At 35.5% G+C, this 14,651-nt stretch overlaps 2 protein-coding genes across 2 annotated transcripts; one reads left to right on the forward strand and one right to left on the reverse strand.

Moving 5' to 3' along the window:
• Nucleotides 1-4,440: 4,440 nt before the first annotated feature.
• LOC120327722 (nucleotidyltransferase MB21D2-like) lies at nt 4,441-11,667 on the forward strand. Its single transcript, XM_039394069.2, has 11 exons — nt 4,441-4,704; nt 5,021-5,148; nt 5,772-5,889; nt 6,791-6,913; nt 7,359-7,485; nt 7,937-8,153; nt 8,574-8,752; nt 9,580-9,719; nt 10,364-10,454; nt 10,686-10,810; nt 10,972-11,667. Exons 1-11 carry the CDS (start codon nt 4,676-4,678, stop codon nt 11,138-11,140), a joined length of 1,446 nt encoding a protein of 481 aa, XP_039250003.2. The 5' UTR covers nt 4,441-4,675; the 3' UTR covers nt 11,141-11,667.
• Nucleotides 11,668-11,774: 107 nt separating this feature from the next.
• LOC120327724 (alcohol dehydrogenase class-3-like) lies at nt 11,775-13,245 on the reverse strand. The gene has a single exon (XM_039394070.2). The coding sequence runs from the start codon at nt 13,243-13,245 to the stop codon at nt 12,094-12,096; it is 1,152 nt and encodes a 383-aa protein (XP_039250004.2). The 3' UTR covers nt 11,775-12,093.
• Between the last annotated feature and the right edge of the window lie 1,406 nt (nt 13,246-14,651).

The raw sequence follows: 14,651 nt of genomic DNA on the forward strand, positions 1-14,651 counted from the left end.
TGCTTTGCTAAGTGTAATCTTTGCTTTCCACTTATAAGATTTATACGAGGCTACGTTATCTAGACGCGTTGAACGCAGATTGGAAAAACAAACTTTGAAACGTTCGATGAATTATTCATCCTGGCTGCAGCCTTAGGAACCAATACGTGTTCTCGAAACAAAAACATGCTAAATTTCAAACCATATTTCTGTCTTTGAGGCGTAACCAATTTGACTAGTTATATAAACTTCAAAAAGAAAACAACCCTATGAAATATGAGTAATATGATAGGTGACACAATTACAGGTCCACATTAATTTTGCATGAGTTTAACCTCGCTGTCATCAGGTGATTAAAATAGTCAAAGTCTCACGTTTCCTGTCCATTGACAGGAGTTGGAAACGTACTAATTGTTAGAGATATTAGAATGCACAACATAGCAGCGCATCCTGTATTTTTACGTATTCGCTTTGAACAACGCTTTTGAGAATCAGACACTTCCATGGCAAAATTTATTGGATTTGAAAGTATGCGAATTTTGGGCGTATGTTGTCCCTCTTTTTCGTGTTACCTTATGAAAATAAATCGCTTTTCTTATTCACTAATGTAACAATTGCTACGCAAAAATTTGTTTTGAATTTCGTGTCCATCCGTACAGGAGAAGCTGACCATGGAGGAGTCCAGACCATATATATAGCATTAATTGTTGCTGCGTGAGCGGCCATTTTCTTTTGTCCGGTTACGTCGGGGCTAGTCAAAACTTCACTGCATGGAACAATATGAAACGTCCAACTTGCGCCATGTGCCTCACCCAGCACCCAGTTGTAGAAAAGCAAATAATTATCAGAAAAGCCAAAAAAGAATATGGTATTCCGCTTGTGACCGTCATTAGATATGTTAAAAAGTACGAGGTGAATTCTGATGGTGAACACGCGGGTGCAGAAAAAATGCGATGATCAATGCTGAATTGACCTCAGATGGGGAATTATGTTTATGTCTATTCACGACACCTCTGGCGACAGCAAGGAAGACACGGGGAAAAGGTGAAATCATTCGAGGAGGGTGATTTTGTTGTAGTCCGATTTCGATTGATCACGCACTATGTTGGGAAAACTTTGGAAGTTTCTGGTACGAGCGACGCAGAAACCATAAAGTTGAAAACAAGATTTTTGAGACGAGTAGATATGAGAAAAACCAAAGCCAAACCCATGTGAAGAAAAGGACTTTTTGCATCGAAAAGATGAAGTAGAAATGAAGCTCCCTGCGCATAGGTGGAACTACCAGGTGTGCTGAAAAAGCATTATATATATTCGTTCATTCGAGATCCAATTTTAAGCAAACGCAATACGGAACGTTACAGGTTACCGTTAGGCGGGGCAAGTACGTAGGGCGCGAAAATTGTTGTGATGCGTTATATGACTGCGGTATTCGCAGAAATATTTACCAAAAAAGTAGTCAGCTGTTTCATCTATCACTAAGGACGCCAAGTATGAATATTACAAGTATTTGATTCCTAAACTTCCGAATCTTCATTCCTCGACACACCTAAGCAATACCATATGAAATTGAACATTTTTCAACTTCAATTTCAAACATTTGAGTGTTTGTATTTTCTTGTCATATATTTCGCCACCGTGTGCAGTGCAGGTTCCCAAAAGGTGCGCCGTGACGAGTTGCTAGGCGCACCGCGAAAATTAACATAATTGTGATGAACATAATTGAAATATAATTGAATATTCTACGAATTGTATTTATTTTAAATGTTTAATTGTTTCTTCTTCCAAATGCTGTGTATATGAATCAATAAATTAATTTCACCTTTCTATGTCGTTTATTTTTTGTCTGCCGCTGTTGTTACGTAACAATATGGGTAACCACTTTTTGCTGGAATTAGGTGATCTGCAGTCCATTTATCTGCTGAGTTTAGCGAACACGAGTGATTTTTTTTAGCATTTGATATTGCATAGGCCCACATGTGTACAAACTCTTAAAGGCACAAAGTACGCACTAACGATCACAAAATTGAGTTTTGTTTGAAAGCAGCATTTTTTTCGTGTAAGTGCGCCGTGAGTTTTTCTCCCTGGTAATATAGCGCCTCTAGAACAAAAAGTTTGGGAACCGCTGATTTAGCTCCAATAATACACCCCTTTTTTAATTGTGCACAAGCGAACTGGATTAATATTTTTACCTGTTGTGTGGTGTCGTTTAATTCATGTTATTACCATTCGCATCACGTATTCGACGTGTAGGGTTATCGAAATTGTCCATGTCGTGGGCTGTTTTTACGTATCGTTGAACTGTTGTATTTTAATTTCATTTACTTTACCCGAATTAAAAAACGTCAGAGAGTTTTGTCTTTGTGGGTTTTGTAGCAATCAGCGATAGAACTGTCGATTTCAATAGCCTGGGTCAAAACCGCTGTTTTTTGCCTTCACCTGTTTTTCGCCACTTTATAAAGTGGCCGGCTGCTACTGATTTTTCGTTAATTGTTGAATTTGTGACATCTAAATATAAGAAGCTGATTTTATGACTGTCCTATTGTATATGAAGTTGACAGTTGGGGCCAGGAGTGGCGCAATCAATATGTTTTTCAATATGTTCCGTCTATGGAGACTGGGCTATTAGACGTGACACACGTCTTTAATCAATGATCAGTTACAACAGCAAAACCTTATCAAATTTCAATCGAATGTATTTTTTTACATCCAGAGGTGCACAGGTTAGATCAGCACAAACTTTAATAGTTTCTTGCACTTCCATAAATAGAAATTGCTGCATGCTACATTAAACATAGATAAATCCATGCAATCTAAATATGAAACAGAGCAATGCTGCTCCTGGACACGGAAATCGAAACGAAGCAGTATGGTATGCAATCTTTCATCGTAGACTACCGGTACCGCAGTCGTTACGACTTCGCATGACCATAATTATTCAGTACAAATATGGCATGACACATGTTGCCCCCTTTAGTTGTATACTATAAATGAAATGTTTTAATACACCATTCAACTTACCATGACCATCAGAAAGCAGCGATCGCGAAGGCGGCACCGTCACAGGGTGCGCAATTTTTAATTACGATGACGTCATTGCACACAAACAGTCCTGTAGTGTAGACTGTAGAGCGCACAGAAAATAAATGAATAAAAGTTATATGGCCTTCTGGCAAAAAATACAATTTTTAACCACTGAAAATTTCAAATTGGTCCTGTAGTTGATGAGAAAAGTGACGTCATCCCATAAAACTCACAGAAATATTTGAAATAAATAAAAGTAATAACCTTCTAGCGGATCTTCAACCACTGAAAATTTCAAAGCAAGTGGTACAGTAAATAGAGAGAAAGCGATTTCTTCATAACAATAGGAAGAAAAATTCTAACATAAACAACAAGTACAACAACATAATAATAACAAAACGATCCAAGTGTACATTTCGTGTTCAATAACGAAACGATTCATAGGTACATTTCGTATGTTCAAATATGCATTTTGCGAACAAGAGTGGCAGAATAACTTTTTGAAAAATATGAAAATTTTATAGAGTAAATTTTTGCATATAAGCAGTTAGATCCTTATGTGACTCAAAATGCGAAAGATTAGACATTACAATATAATTTCAACGATAGAATTCAAGTCAATGATGAGCAGAGAATGTGCTCCAACAGCGGCCCCATGTCACCAATGTAACAACAACTTTGGAACGTTGCACAGGCGCATCAAATATAAAAAACTCAAAATATTTCTTTCACAAAAGAATAGCTCATTCTCATTGACGTAATGTTGCTTTGCTTTGTATATTATTGTATTAAAAAGGACTCTGCTGTTAAGTATACAGATGTCGTACGAGTTTACCAGTTAGCTCCCATTCCCCTAAATCGGAGAGTAGCTGGTCGGAATCGACAACCATACTTCTCTTACATGGTTTCATTAGATTTTAGAGTTCTAGTAGCAGCCCTAAATAGACAGCCCTCTTCCTAAAAATTTGTATATAAATAAAGATTTTTGTTGTTTGCCTGATTTTTAGTGTGTTTTGATTTTGTATGTACATGAATGGTGATTCTTTCATTATATTTTATTGGTATTTTTATTAAATTCACATTGCAGCATTAATTACGAAAATAAAAGACAATTCCACTTGAAAAGAATTTGAAAATGACATTTTGCTTTATACATGAACGGGCAGTGAAATTAGTAATGGCATAATTTTTCATACAGTGACCAGAGCCATTAATGGCTCTGCAGTGACAGCTAATTTCTACCCAAGTTTGTTGAACAGATTTTATTTTCTCTAAGGAAGCATTATTTTGACAGAATGAAGCTAAACATACATTTATGAAATATTTTTCACTTTTAAATACGATCGTTCACCATTAAATGAATTCACTGAAAAATATACAGAATACCATTATGTTGACTCACTTCAAGTGCACCTCCAATAGTCGTGACGTCATAGTGGGAGGAAAATCCAAAAGTGGGGGATTTGTGATCTGGGGGCTGTGTGGTTTAGTATGGTGAAGCATTCCACGTGATTCGATTCGCCAAAATTTTGTGAATTGATTCTGAATCAACGGTTGTCTTTGTTGTGTGTATTCCAGTATTCCGGCTCGATAGATCTGCTAAGTCTTTCTGTAGTACGTTAGATACCTATCAGGAATTTGAAGGTGCCTGCATACGTCCCGCCTTTCATTTGTCATGACCGATATGGACAGAGTTGATTTCAGGTAGAGTTGTTGTTCATTGTGACGTTAGTCGTTTCAAGGTTTAATTGGCTGACGTCTGGAGGCGATACAATACTGCAATAGTTTAATCTATCGCTTGTTAAAGAATTGAGATGCCGTGGCTTGCCGCCATTTCTCAGTTCATATTCAGATATTACAGATTTCTACAGTTATTATACCGGCATACAAAAATTTTTTTCAATTATGGTTGATTAGATAACTATTTGTCAACATTGTCGTACAATTTTTAAATGATTTGGATGTGAAATTTATGATTTAAAAAATTGCAAAGTTAAAATATGATTTCACATATTTACAGATCGGGGTGTGATATGAAGTCATTGGAAAATCTTGTAAATGTATTTGATGAATATGACCGACATGAATTTGATGATTGTATGGCAATGGAAGTACATTCAATGAAAGAACACATTTTCAATATATTAGGTATGTTTATATTGTATATTGGTTGCTGTCGATGCTACCAAGTGTACTTTAAATTACTATTTAGTTTGTGAAGGAGAAGGTTAAATTATAATTTCCTGAGTAGGGAACAGTTCCCCTATTCCAAGATATCCCGACATTTGGTTCAATAAAACAAACTTTATTTGTCTCTGAAACAGGGGGCATCTTGAACAATGGCAGATGCGCCAGATTGTGCCATGCTTGCCTCGATAATAATTTAAATCAATCACAACGTGCGTCGGCCACATGACCAAAATTGCGTTTATTTGCGAAAAGCTCTGGAACAGTAAAAAACTACAGTAAAATTTAAATCGGATTATTTTTTTCCAATTCAATGGTTAAATTGCACTCCTTTTTAGTTTATTGCGAATTTGATTTGTGGCACTATGGATGCCCAAACTGTCTCGCAAAGAAGGGGTTTGCACTCTGTGTTATAATTGATGTCTTTCAATGTGGGGGCTATTCTTAGAATCTGAGAACTGTGTCGTACTGAACCTAATGAAATGCAGCAAATTTTGCTGATGAACAAGTCTCTGTTGATATGAGAAACATTTTGAAGTTCCATTCTCCACTTGTTATACATATTATGTTTTTTAATGCTTCAGGTGATGTGCAGAAGGCTGATGGGAAACTTCCGGTGGCAAACGAATATCTTCTTCTATCAGGGGGTAGTAGAGATGGTACATTAGATGTCGAAGTAGATGCTCAGTGTGAATACACCAGGTAAATAAATTGATTGCTGTTTGAAAGTTGCTTCTTCCTCAGGCAAAGCTCCCGTTAAAACACACTGCTACATTGGGAATGAATGGTCAAAACCCAGGAGTCAATAATATAAAATATGGCAGCCACCAGTAGATTAATTTTTGACGGTGTTACAGGATGATGACAATTTGAACTCTGCTTCTCTAACTGAGAAAAAAAAAGCTAGGGCTGCATTAAAGCATGTATATTATCCGGCGTTTGTAATGAGTTTGAAATCCGGTTTTGTGATAGGCATATGTAAAATCAAAGGACAAATTGGTATCATTTGCCATGCCATTTTCATTTGATGTCAATACTGTGCCAGATGAATTGCAAATGAATATGTTGAAGCCCAATTATATTTTAGTTCCGATTCCGATAAACTTTTATAAAAAAAAATATGCCCAGAAATTCATCTATCCTCATCTGTATGGCAATGCAAAATGTATAATGTGCATCGTGCATGTAATGTCAAATTTTAACTTCGTACTCGCTTGTCAAATTGCTATTTCAGCAGCATACTGCAGATATCATCAACAAAGTTGCCAGTTAATTTTAATGTTCTGTTCATCGCCCCAAAACAGCATCCTTCAAATTGATGATAAGAAAATAAAAACGATGTATTGTATTTGATAATAAATAGGAAACGGCCACATACATGCCCTCATTATGACAGGCAATTAATACAGGAATAGAAGTCGCGAGTGCTCTATTATTTGAGGTTCTATGTGGCGATTACGGTAAGTGGGTAAAGTTTGGTGACCACTGGGCTAGACCTTTGGGTTTATTGGATCCCTACAAAATGATACTTTGATTTACGTTTATTTAAGTTTAAATTAAGGAAATATTCAAATTCTTACAAGTTTTGTTTTTTTATTTATAGGGGGAATGACTTTGATCTTGATTATACTTTACTTGTTCCTATACTTAAACTTCATGATAGAAATCAACCAGTTGTTCTTGATATGCGGCATTCTACACCTTGCCATTCATGGCTGAGCTTGCGGTGAGAGTTTTTCCACTGGACTGTATGACTATTTTATATATTAGTTAGTATTTCAACTTTCTTTCATACCCATCAATTTTATCTCTAAAATATCATTTATTCTTGTTAAATGATTAATTTTCTCAAATCTCCTCATACTTTTCAAATAATTACTCTGTAATAGAGATTAAGTTATTCTGCACAGAAATTGGTTGTTAAAATTAACTATATTATGAGGGAATATGCGAAACTGAAGTTTACCCCATGTCCTCGTCAAAATAATACTTGACAACCTATCCTCCTAGGTTTATGTAAAACATCCTAATTGCCTTCAAATTGACTGTTGTGTGCAAAGTCCAGCTCTCAGCTGTGTCCAGCGAACTGTTTTGTGTAAGTTGGAAAAGTTTATAAAAACGCGGCACAAAACAATAAAAAAAAGAAATTTATAATAAATTTCCTGTTACAGATTATTTGATGATGACACAGTAATGAAATGGGAATCATGTTGCTGCATTGTAGAACATCAAAATGAAAAGAATCATTATCTGTCGCCACCTAAAGTTTGTCAATGGTTTTCAGAAACAGTTACACAAGTAAGATTTAAAATCCAAAATGTTATGTTTTTTTAGAATGTTTTTTGATTCCTTAGAGAGAGTTTACTTAACCCTCTGTTGACAGTGAAACTAGGTCTTTGATGACTTAGTTTTTATTTTTATTGTTGATGTGAAAATTTATGACAGTGTCTAAGCTTCCATAAGAGCAGTTGTTTCTGAACCACCTTTATCAAACTGAATGTTCGAGACAATAAATATCACTACACTGTTTTCTCACATTCAAGTTTGTCCAGCTGTTGATGTTGTTTTATTTTTATATATGTACGGCATGATAGCTTCATGCTATGCGTACTTTTTCAAATGAACATTCACTATATTGTCCTGAGATTTATATAATGATGAGATTCCTTCATCTCTTTTTTATTAGTGTCTGTTTTTATGTTTCTTATAAGCAAACTTTTTATTATATTTTTTAAAAATTGAAATTCAGGTGGTCCAGTCCATGCAAAAATCACACAGGCAAGGTGACCCTCTTATAACAGAGATTCATTCAAATGGAAGCGTAACTACTATTATACTTGCGTATGGTGGAACTCGAATTATGTATGATCTTGTTCCTGTAATATCATTTCGTGGATGGCCAGCTGTGGCAATGGGTTGGTTGACAGAAAATCATTATTGGGATGGAATCATACCAGAAGAAGAAGGTACATTGTATGTTGTAACATCATTTGTTTCCATTTGCACAACTCACAATAGGAAGATACGCTTTCTAAATTTGCGGGACTTCATCTATACAGATCAGAAAGGATTTCATATAAACACCTCATGAACAATGTCCTATCTGAACGGCTCGGCTGCCACAAGGAACTAGCTGAGCGAGGTTTTTGTGTGACCTAAATGTTCTCTGGCATTATATGTATATGCAAAAGTAAAGGCCTGGTATTTCACTATATTACTTCTTCCGAGTGGAAAATCATGCCCGTCTTACTGACTCAGTGTTGCTTGACGATATGGATTTTAACTGCTCTGGACTCAGCTGCAGCCTGCAATCATTTATCGACCATAATTTATGTTGAATAGTTGTTATTGGTAAATTCCTAATATCAATTCCATTTTTTTTTCAGTGATAACAGGTTTTCATCTGGTGCCAGCATGTAGCACAGTTGGTCGCAAGGATGTTGAATGGCGTTTATCATTTTCTCGGAGTGAAGTTCAACTGAAAAGATTCATACCAGAGGCTTTCATGAAAACATTTTATGCATTCAAGGCTATCATGAACAGAGCACTGGGGAGGCACACAAAGGTAATTGTATTATAATTAAGCATCGCCCAAAATTGATAGAATATATTGAATCGATGTGAAATTATTTAAATTGGATATATAAATTCCTGATTTTAGTAATAACTTAGAGTGGTTTCGTTTGAAAAATTATTAATTAATGAAAGTAATTAAAACTTCCATAGCAAGACCAAAATCAAAATGCCTCATATTATAAAACTTGAAAAATGGATCATATTGTGGTCTATCTGCATCTTCCACACATGTCCATGTTGAACGCGACCCAGTTCAGAATATTTGAATGTATTTGAAATAATAATTCAGTTTTGGCCATCAGATGCAAGATATTGTAAAATGCATCTCTTGTAGAAGTAATATTCTTTTACTAATAAACATAAGGCATTTGCTTGGATTTATGCTATTTATGTCAATGTTGGGCCGATTAAAATTTTTGCTACCTAATATAATTTTATAGAGAATAGATGGAAATAATAGTAACAGCTGTTTCAGTATTTTACCATAAAATCCTAATCATAATATCATTAGATTGGATTTGTGGGCTTGTTGATTGATTTTTATTTTGAAACACCTGGGTAATCATGTCATTACTTTTTGACAAGCTGGTAAAATTCAATAGTATAGCCAGTATGGTCAATTCACATCATAGGATGATACGCTGTGCACTTGTAATATCCTAAGGAATAAGTATATTATTAGGACATTTCAGATCAATGAATAATTAAAAGGCAAGAGATTACCTCTGTTATTGTTTTATCTGTAATATTCACACAATGTTTATACTTTGAAAAACAAGTGAAGCAAAATTAATTTCTACTGTGAATTTATTACAGATTGTCAAACCTTACATATTACGAGCTTTATTATTATGGGCATGCGATCGAGTCAAACTTCAATGTCTGGCATCTGATGATAATGTCCCAGATACATTACTTGGATTGATAGATGATGTACTTCAGTGTTTATTGAGCAGGTAAATGTTACTATATAATGTTATAGGTGATATCAAAATAGCTGTTTCCTTTCTTTTCCGTATACGGTAATTATCAATTTCCTACCTTATAAATGTTCATCTGATCAAGTCTCATGTCATCCGGCCATCACTGGTGTGTGATGTGCCACCGTTATTTTACATGGTGTCTGTAACTTTACTCAGAGAGGAGTTTTCATTACCTCTGAGTGAGTCCACTATCTTCCAAAAAATATAGATGGCCGAACAACGGCTTTGCTATTGTTTTCTTGCCATTTAAAGCAGAACTATATCTTTGAGTTTTCAAAACTTACCGGTATGTATATTAGGAAATGGATTTACATCCTGTTTTGTGGTCGTGATGTAGCAAAGCAAAACTACATTTTAATTGATTTACCTTTTGTAAAACACAAAACCTTAATATTGAAATGGTAGAAGTTGGTATTGATATAGCAAATTATTTTGACTATTGATCTGAAGTGTGGCCTGTCCATAAATTGGTTGTTTTTCTAGTTATTATATAGAAGTTGCTATGAATCATTTTTTTGCAAAGTAATCAGGTCGGTTAAGATAGTGTGCAAACAAAGTATGCCGTACAATGTTTGCTTATAAATAACTTTTGTTAATTTTGCAATTTCTTATCACAGATCTTGTCCCAACTACTTCATACCGCAATACAATATGCTGAGCCATTTAGACGATCAAACTGTTTTAAAATTATGTCAAGTTGTTTTAATGGTGAGTATCGTGAGGCAATTTAAGCAAAGTACAGACACTTTCTGAAATTAAAATTGCTTTTTGAGATGTAACTGATAATGATAATATATTAACATGAGAGACTCGTGAATAAAATTGATTTAATACATGTTAATATGTATTGAAAAATACGCTCACAGCATGTGATTCAAACACATCTCCATGGAAAATTTGAGTTTTTGAATGAAGTTCCATTTTTTCTCTCCGCTACAGGTTCGGAGTGATCCAGCTGAACATGTGAGAAACGCAGTTGATCAAGTGAAAGCTGCTCGGGAAATGACGAAGGAATACAGAGACAATAATTTAAAAAGAAGAACATCACTTCATAATAAACCTGCGTGAGTTAATATTAGCCTTACCCTAAACCCACAATAATGATTGGCATTTGTTTCACTATCGAACTTAGATATTAAATATTCCTGTTGGTAATTTCTCATTCTACTCTAGTGTTTAATTTTTTATTTATGATAATCTATTCAAGAACTTAACCACCTTTCAGGCAAAATGGTGTGGGTGGTAAAGTTGGTTCAAATTCTAGACAAGAAATGGACATAGCTGAAAGGATGCGTAAATTAGTCGATGAAAATCCAGGAAAGAGTATATCTGTTTTTCTTAATCCAGAAGACGGCTCAACTCCACATTTTAGAATTGATGGAAAGTTTTATTGAGTTTCCCATCAACATAGTACTTCTGGTGTATCATAGAGAAATATCTACGCTAAAAATAGTTACAGCAAGATCGCTTGGAAAGAAGACAATCTACAGAATGTCTCCCAATGATGGAAATTAGGAATTATTCCTCATCCAAATGTGCTAGCTAGTATTCTTGATGACAACCTGTGTTGGTGAAATTTTCAAATCCTGTATTTTTGTGCCGATTGGTTGAAGATGATTCAATCCAAACACTTATCAAACAATTCGAGAGCAATCTGAAGGGGCATGTCTCAAATATTTTGCCGTACTCTGCATTGAACCAGGCTGGGTTCCATGCTAGATGGAGTACTGCGAGGTAGCACATATTTGAAGCTTTTGTTACAAAATATCTTGTTCTATAGATTTTATATTTATTGCACTGATTATAAGAAGCTCACTCTTATTTGTAATTTTTTGAAGCATGACTGTGTTTGTGTTTAACTTTGTACCATTCCGTTCCTCTATTACTGATTAAATAAATAAATAAATAGCCATAATCTGGATATGCTCTCATTCTCTTGCTAATGGTAGAAAAATATTACAAGCATGACACGTGAAGGTAGTCCTATGGAGGAGAAGACTAAACGCTGCTACTATCTGGACCCTTGACTTCCATCCACATCCATTTTACACAATTGCAGTTTTTTATTATTATTCATTACAATAAATTAAGTGAATTATTTACATTGATGCCTTTTGAGCTTTTGGCACATGCACCATTCATTATTATATCTTTTCACAAGCCATCACAATAGCAGCTGTCGAAAAAACTGATATGAATTTGGTATTGAGGAGTTTGGGTCATGTTATGCTCACAGCTTACAAGAAAGACATTCATTTGCAGGGGATGTTTAATTAAAAGCATAAGCTGCCAGCGTACGGCAGCAATCATTGCACTACGTTGAGATAATAGAGTTACCGAATCTTCATTACAACGCAGGCTTTTCGAAGTAAACAACAGCACGCAGACTCTCTCCTTTATGCATTAAATCGAAAGACTTGTTAATTTCATCGAGTTGCAGCTGATGAGTCACAAATTCGTCCACCTTTAGTTTTTTTGCCATGTACTCATCAACAAGTTTTGGAACGCTGTCAACACTCTTCCATCCACCAAAAGCTGTACCTTTCCACACCCTTCCAGTCACTAGTTGAAAAGGACGAGTCGAAATCTCTTGACCAGCCCCAGCGACACCTATAATTGTAGAGACACCCCACCCCTTATGAGCAGCTTCCAATGCTGCACGCATGGTTTTGACGTTACCAATGCATTCGAAAGTAAAATCGCAACCACCATCAGTGCGGTCAGCAACAACATCCTGTATTGGATCTGAATATTTTAGAGGATTAATGCAATCGGTAGCCCCAAACATCTTTGCCGTTTCAAACTTTGCTTCATTGATGTCAATACCAATAATTCGGGAGGCCCCTGCCGCTTTACATCCCATTAGGACTGCAAGACCTACTGCACCCAAGCCCCAAACAGCACAAGTGGATCCATTTTCAACCTTTGCCGTATTGAGGGCAGCGCCATAACCTGTTGAAATACCACAACCCAGTAAACACACTTTATCAAGTGGAGCACTTTTATCTACTTTGCACAAAGAGATGTCAGCAACAACAGTGTATTCACTGAAAGTAGAAGTACCCATGTAATGTAGGAGCTTTTTCCCTTTGCATGTGAATCTTGTTGTACCATCTGGCATAAATCCTTTACCTTGAGTGGTTCTGACTTTTTGGCACAAATTGGTTTTTGGATTAAGACAGAACTTGCATTCCCGACATTGAGGAATATACAAAGGAATCACATGATCTCCTGGCTGGAATCCAACAACACCTTCTCCAACACTTTCAACGATTCCACCACCTTCATGTCCTAAGACAACAGGAAATCCAGCTTCAGGATCTGTCCCACCAAGGGTATATGCGTCAGTGTGACATACTCCTGTAGCAACCACTTTAAGACGAACTTCGTGTGCTTTTGGTGGGGCAACTTCTATGTTTTCTATAGTGAGGGGTTTACCGGCTTCCCAAGCCACGGCTGCTCGACATTGTATTGTTTTGCCAGCTGTATCTCCTTCCATTTTAAAAGCAAATAATTTCTGATGGATAATAACACTAAAAAATTATACAACAGGTGTTAACTATACCGAGCAGTTATTAAAACAGCTCAATACAAAAATGCCAAAAATATTTCTAAACTAAGTCCACCAACTATTATACCAATTAACAGGAATACAAATGATGATCTATATTAATTTTCACAAGCTTTAAGGCATAGGCACTGTTCAGAGCTGTTTGACATAAATATGCAGGGCTCTGAAACGATATACACTATATCATGTTATAAGTTTCTGACAATCAATCAATGTATAATTCAAATTCAGAAGATAAAGTTTTGGCACAAATATGTTACTAAAATTATCAATTTTTAGTCTTGATTTTGCTTTATTAATACTGAAATATCAATTTATGCAAGAACTTTCCCACAAATATAGATATTCAAGCGGTATTAGGAACCCTTTCAGCATGTCTTTTCATTAACTCCTAATTTATGATTTTATAAAATCAAATAATCTATGTATTTCAGCTTATAGGGGCAGTATTAGGTATCAGACACAAATTGAAAATTGCTATTCTGTGGTGCTCTCAACTATTATAAATGAATAAAATCAGTTCAGTCATCTCAGTGTTGATCAACTTAAATAAGTTTCCTTATTATTCATTATTTTGTCTAACATAAATTCCATTTTATTTTTCATAACCGGCTGGCCCTTTTTGGTCCATTTACTCAATTTTTGATGGTCTATCTTTTTTAATTTTTTCTTTTCAAGACGAATTCGGTTTCTTTCCTCTTGTTCCTTCAAAATTTCTTCTCTTGATTTTCGTTTTGTTTTTGATTGTTCATAGGTTTGTATTAGTCTATTAGTATTCTTTTTGGGCATTTTAGTCCCGGATGTTTGTTGATTTCTTCCCTCATTTTGTTTTGATGAATCTTGTTGTGTCTGCAATCCCTCCTTACGAAGCAGTTTTTTGTACTTGTAATATGATCTCTTTTTCAAAGGATCGTCAGCGAACTTGGATTTCTGAAGTCTTCCTTTAACTTTACCCATTGCCCAATTCGACTAACTGAACTAATAGTGTAGTGTAATATATAATGCAGTAATGCGGTACCGGTACCTTACGACTTGAAGAGAACGGTAGGTCTGATTATAATTACCGGTACCGTACTTAGTCGCGAATCACGATGCTTACACTCACGGCAGCCTAAAAGTCTGTAGCAACTTGCAAGCAGCGCATTATCAGCAATGACGCGCGTGGACGTTTCACATAGTTTCACTATAGAGGGTCAATCATTCTCTGTGGTTTCACCGACCCTTGATCCCTGAAAAATTCTTTCTATTCCTTCCCGTTGCAAAATTGTAACTACTTATTTTGAAAGTGTTTTGTAGAGTTAGCACTTACAAACTGACTCACATGTAGAAAACTA

This window comes from Styela clava, chromosome 7 (assembly GCF_964204865.1).
Source record: "Styela clava chromosome 7, kaStyClav1.hap1.2, whole genome shotgun sequence".
Lineage (NCBI taxonomy): Eukaryota > Metazoa > Chordata > Ascidiacea > Stolidobranchia > Styelidae > Styela > Styela clava.

What these genes read in the sequence shown, in the direction of transcription:
- LOC120327722 (XM_039394069.2), top strand. Translation starts at nt 4,676, where the DNA reads ATGACCGATATGGACAGAGTTGATTTCAG. An exon ending in AATCATACCAGAAGAAGAAG is followed by an intron (nt 8,154 to 8,573) that starts GTACATTGTATG and finishes TTTTTTTTTCAG; the next exon opens with TGATAACAGGTTTTCATCTG. An exon ending in TATGTCAAGTTGTTTTAATG is followed by an intron (nt 10,455 to 10,685) that starts GTGAGTATCGTG and finishes TCTCCGCTACAG; the next exon opens with GTTCGGAGTGATCCAGCTGA.
- LOC120327724 (XM_039394070.2), bottom strand. Translation starts at nt 13,245, where the DNA reads ATGGAAGGAGATACAGCTGGCAAAACAATACAATGTCGAGCAGCCGTG.